Below are 5,147 nucleotides of genomic sequence, written 5' to 3'. Positions count from 1 at the left end.
ATTCATTAGACAAAATATTTTCTCATTTCGGGTAGTAGCTGCGTGGAATGACCTTCCTCCGACGGTTGTCCACGCTCCTTCTAGAACCCAGTTCAAAGCACTATTAGACATTTAGTTATGCGAATCCTTGCGCTGGCAAGCATACCGTCCCGCGCTGAGAACATAAAGAGCAGTGCTACACTGTTTTTCGCTTCTGCCTTTCAGGTGGACGGCAACAGTGAACCGACAAGTGGGCGACCCGGGAAACTTGGGCGAATGCCTCAATCCCGCTTTTGTTCTTGTCAGCACGTGGTTGCCGTTCACCTGAAAGGCAGATGCGAAAAAATAGTGTGGCACTGTTCTTTATGTTCTAAGCATTGGGAAGTACGCTTGCCAGTGCAAGTATTTGCATAAATAGGTGTCTATTAGTGCTTTGAACTGGGTTCTAGAAGGAGTGTTGACAACCGTCGGAGGGAGGTCATTCCGCGCAGCTACTACCCGAAATGAGAAAAAATTTTGTCTAATGAGTGTGTGCACTCCTAGCTTTGTTTTTGACCCGTCACCTCCAAATCCTAACGACCTGATACTCTCTTCAAAAAACGCATAGTAACCGTGCTTCCCTGCCTGTGTCAGTTTAGTGGTGACCACACCTACGTCGGACGATTCCCACCGCCTATGATGCCGTCATTTTCCCGACTCTCCTTTACTCATATTCTATCCCGACTGTAACCTAATGATCACGCCTGAGAGCATGCCACCCACAAGTTGGGAATAAACATTATTGTTATTGTTATTATTATTAGTACATTAAAGATAACTGGGTAGCCGAGAGTTTTCTAATATGAAAAGTACCCGAGGCGCCGGCTATCCCGTGCGTTTTTTCTAAGAAGCAGGGGCACCATCTCTCGTTTACTTCTTATTATCTTGAGCACAACCTTGAGATTCCTCAGCTTTTACGATCGGTTTCAGGTAAGTCGGTAACTAGCTGAAGAGGATTCATGCACATTTAGAGCCCTGCCGAAGTACGGAACACCGTCGTGCTAAGTGCGGCAGTTTGTGACCAATGACTATGGTAAGGTCCTTACCAATCAGGACATAAACAACTACCGCTGAAAATGAGTGCCATCGCTGTTGAGTAAGTGACGTATAGTTGGGTTTTGTTAAAGCAGATGATAGGCCTTTGGTGAAGGACAGGCTTCGAGGGACCGGATGCGTGCTTGTGCCGCAGTCATGGGAAAGTCAGTTTAGCCACCTATGCTTACCCAGATGACAGAAGATCGCGCCGCTCCTACACTTCGCAGATGTTATGAATGTCGATAGAACACACGCGACAAACCGCTTTTGCCAGGCTCTTTTGTAGCAGCTTATATGTGGCATGCAGATACAAGCTGATCACCGATGGCATGGGTATCGGGCGTCCGCTCATGTGTGCCTTCGTGGAGAGCAGGAGTTTTGCCTCCATGCGTTAACTGTTCAGTTTATCCAAGGTGGGATGGATGAACAGTAAAAAGCAGTCTTTTGTAGTGGACAAGCTTACTGCACAAATGCAGGCGAAGAGAGGAGTTTTTAGCTGCAATTTCATGTCATGTTACTTCCATATTAGAAATTCTGCCAGGAATCACGCATAGGTCGTATAACATCAAGGTATTTTTGGTCACATGCCCATTGCAAACAGCCGACAAATACTCCACATCTTGGCTCACTTGGACGATACAGCACAGTAGGCTTTTTGTCAACCATAATATAATTGAGCAGATTTCGGCATGATCTGCAAGTACTGCATCACGCCGGCCCGCAATTTTCCTCTTATTTCACGGCCAGCTGCCTGTACATCAACGAGAAGTAGGCTGTGCACGCACATTTCAGTGCGGTTAACATTATTAATCCGACCAAAAACCGTCTGGAGAATGTAAGCGACCGCCTGAAAACCCGGCATTGTACTCAGACACACTAGAGCTTGCCATACAGGAGGCATCCAGGCACGTCGATTGGCTCATGCGGGAATTTGGGATGCATATGTCATATCATTACGACCGACAGAAAGACCCGGAGAATGAGGGTTAATTTCTGAACGTTGACAGTAGAATAACTTAGCATACATGTTTACCAGTTTTGGGGCACTTGTTACCACGAGTTCCAAGCCCGCACTATCATAATGTTGGAACAAACAAGTTGAGGTCATTCTACCAACTAACCAATATATTAGTTACTACAAACTCATAGTTCGTGTGCAGACACCAATGTTCTCCCAGACGGCCGATACCTGTGCTACTTTCTACCAGAAGATGTGATTTCCCTGCACCCAGTTGTTCTCCTACTTGGAAACCAGTCGGTTCCAAGCAGTAAGTTTCTTAGGTTGCTTCTCAACCCACCAACGGTGGCTATCGGATTGGAACTCGCCGGAACATGGTGTGCTTCTTACGCTTGTTCCAAGGCCACCGCCGAAAGCTTTCAACGGTTTGCGTAGACAGCTGGGCCGAGTGGTGAATGAGCTTCAGGGACTGGAACCTAGGGGGTGCAGCCATCAAATGGCGGTTGAACGTCAGTAGCATATCTACCAACAACTTCCGTCCATTTTATGCGGTTCACGTTCTACCACACTTAGCAACGCTTTAGCACATTAGGAACCTTTTTTTACACCAAAACAAATAACTCAATGTATCAGACATAGACGTTTTTGTTTTAAACTGATGGCCTCGACAACATCAGTTTTTAATGCTTTCATTCACTTTTTCGTATAATGAGTGGCCTAAATCCCCGATAGAGGACCCCAATAAATGTGCCGGGGAGACGCTGGACGAGAGGTGTATCCAAATTTGAACCCCTCATCAAAACAACCTATTGGTCTATGTGACGTATAACATACTCTCTATGAAATAACCACCGCTAGTCATCCTCATCCCCGGCGTCGACTGCACAACACCAGTGTAAACTCACCGATTCTTCGCTGCAGTACAACCGAACGATCAAAGAGTGTATGGTGGCCAGAGGAGGTGACTGGGAAGTGAAACTGCCAGTGGTGTTGCTAGCTCATTGTGCTTCCATGCAGCCAACCAAAGGCAAGCTCTGTCCATGCTGATGTACGGTCCACAGCTGCGCCTCCGGGTGATCAGGAAATTGAGCTGTGGCCGGCAACACACTTATCTCCGGAGTAGCTAGAGGAAGAAAGACGGAGAGCCTGAGAAAACCCGACTGCCGTTCAGGAAAGTACTGGACAGAAAACGGCAAGTAGAAAGGCACGAACATTCCCCATAGGCTCAAAGGTAGAGTAGAAGGATCATCAGACTCCTGAAAGGAGTGGACTAGGACCATGGAAATTAAGCAGTTGATGGCAAGGGCCGTCTGTCGTTACCGACCGCCGGGGGAACGTATGTGCAATTCAAGACGGCCGGGGATCGAGAAAAGCAAATGGGACTCAGCTTCGTAAGTGGCATGATACACCCGAAACGCGGCCGAACAGACCAGATGCTGGAGAAGACCTAACGAGGGTAAACAAAAATCGGTGGCTTGTGGGTGACCTTCAAAAGAAGGAAGGTGTGTAACGTCGATTGCAACTGATGAGCCGTGCGAGTAGTATGTAACTTTCTCTTAAATCGGCTTCGCGTCTATTGAAAAGTGAGATTTATTACAAAATTTGTGAAATTGCTTCGTAGCAGCCGTTTACACTTGAGTGATAGAAAATGAGCTTCCGGAAAATTTAAGGAGGACGCTTTCATGAAGAAGATGGACATTCAGCTTTTATAGACAAGGTTCATGAGAGGGTTTTGCTCCTTGTTCAATAGTCCATCCCCTCTGTTGCAATACCGTCTTTTGACGTCCGAATTCGTGGGTGGTCAAGAATTTGCGGTGAACACGCGCCCGTTTATGTTGCTGGGAATTTTAGAGTTGTACGGCCGGTAATATACCTTCGGAAAGTCCTGGCAAGTCGTTTGCGTGTTACGTGGCACCTTGTCAGGGCGCGCCCAGATAGAAGAAAAAGTACATGTGCAGAGTGTGACGCACCCCCAAGGTCACCATCGTTTCGACACGTCCGGAAAGTAGGTGAGTCGGTGGCTCTCACCAAACGGCTTAGCAACTCACAACCAGCGTAGTGGGCCTGAGAATGTTCACGACCGGAACACCACCATTGGCTGTACGGAGCGAACAAGTGAACGACCATATTTGGCCAAGTAGTCATCCTATATATTAACGCAGACGCTCTGCACGTTTTGTCCTGACAATAAAGCCGTGTCCGCAGTTCTCTGTCTTCTCCCTATCGCGCAGTCCGGCAGGCGCAGTGCAGGCGTGACCCCATAGCTCGGCCACCGCACGATACAACACTGGCAGACGGGTGTTCACAATGGCAATTTCATTCGAACAGATGCAGTCTCTCCTCAGACAGCAGCAGCAACAGTTTGAGCTGGCGCAGTTGAAGCTCATGGAGACACTTACTGAGAAATTGTCACTACAGAAGCCGATTAGCCAGACTAATGAGCCGTCCACTTCAGTGATCGACACGATGCTCAACGCGACCATCGAATTCCAGTTCGATCCGATCTCAGGCATTACTTTTGATTCTTGGTTCAACAAGCATCAAGATTTTTCCAAATTGGATCTGGGAAGCAGAGAAGATTCTTGGGGAGCAAGACAGTTGGTCAGAAAAATTGGGATGGCCGAACGTGAACGCTTTACGAATTACATTTTGCCACGAAAACCAAGTGTCTTGACTTTCGATGAAACCGTTGCTGTTTTATCATCAATCTTTGGTGAACAAGCCTCCTTTTTCAGTCGTCGATGTCACTGTATGAATTTGAGCAAGAATGCTTCTGAAGACTGGGTTACATACGCGTACAAAGTCAACAAGTAGTGTGAACGTTTCAACCTGCGAAGCATGACAGAGGATGAGTTCAAGTGTCTTATATTTGTATGCGGGTTCACGGCTCCTAAAGACGCAGACAAAAGAACAAGAATCATCAGCAAGATTGAGCAAAACCCAGACGTCACATTACAGAATATTACGTCAGAATGCCAGCGCCTGATGAATCTGAAGCGTGATGCCGTCATGATACAAGAAAGTGATCCCAGCAATACTGTCCATGCGATTCGGAAGCATAATGTCCCTCAGGGTGACAAGAAATCACCCTCGGCATGCCGCAAATTTGGTGAGTGGCATTTGGTCAATTTTTGTT

At 47.2% G+C, this 5,147-nt stretch overlaps 2 protein-coding genes across 2 annotated transcripts in view; one reads left to right on the top strand and one right to left on the bottom strand.

Moving 5' to 3' along the window:
• T265_11024 (hypothetical protein) overlaps nucleotides 1–5,147 on the top strand; it is a gene marked incomplete at both ends in the record, with an annotated part of 101,697 nt that overhangs the window by 62,437 nt on the left and 34,113 nt on the right. The window contains 2 exons of the mRNA XM_009177564.1: nucleotides 2,870–3,047; nucleotides 4,956–5,120. The remainder of the gene's footprint in view (nucleotides 1–2,869; nucleotides 3,048–4,955; nucleotides 5,121–5,147) is intronic.
• The window catches only part of T265_11025 (hypothetical protein), a gene marked incomplete at both ends in the record, with an annotated part of 84,741 nt that overhangs the window by 72,596 nt on the left and 6,998 nt on the right, over nucleotides 1–5,147 (bottom strand). Inside the window, one exon of the mRNA XM_009177563.1 lies at nucleotides 4,805–4,901. Within this exon, the coding sequence (XP_009175827.1) occupies nucleotides 4,805–4,901 (97 nt within the window). The remainder of the gene's footprint in view (nucleotides 1–4,804; nucleotides 4,902–5,147) is intronic.

This window comes from Opisthorchis viverrini (assembly GCF_000715545.1).
Source record: "Opisthorchis viverrini unplaced genomic scaffold opera_v5_439, whole genome shotgun sequence".
NCBI lineage: Eukaryota > Metazoa > Platyhelminthes > Trematoda > Opisthorchiida > Opisthorchiidae > Opisthorchis > Opisthorchis viverrini.
Note: the sequence above shows the minus strand (reverse complement) of the source record. Positions and strands in the feature narration are given on the sequence as shown.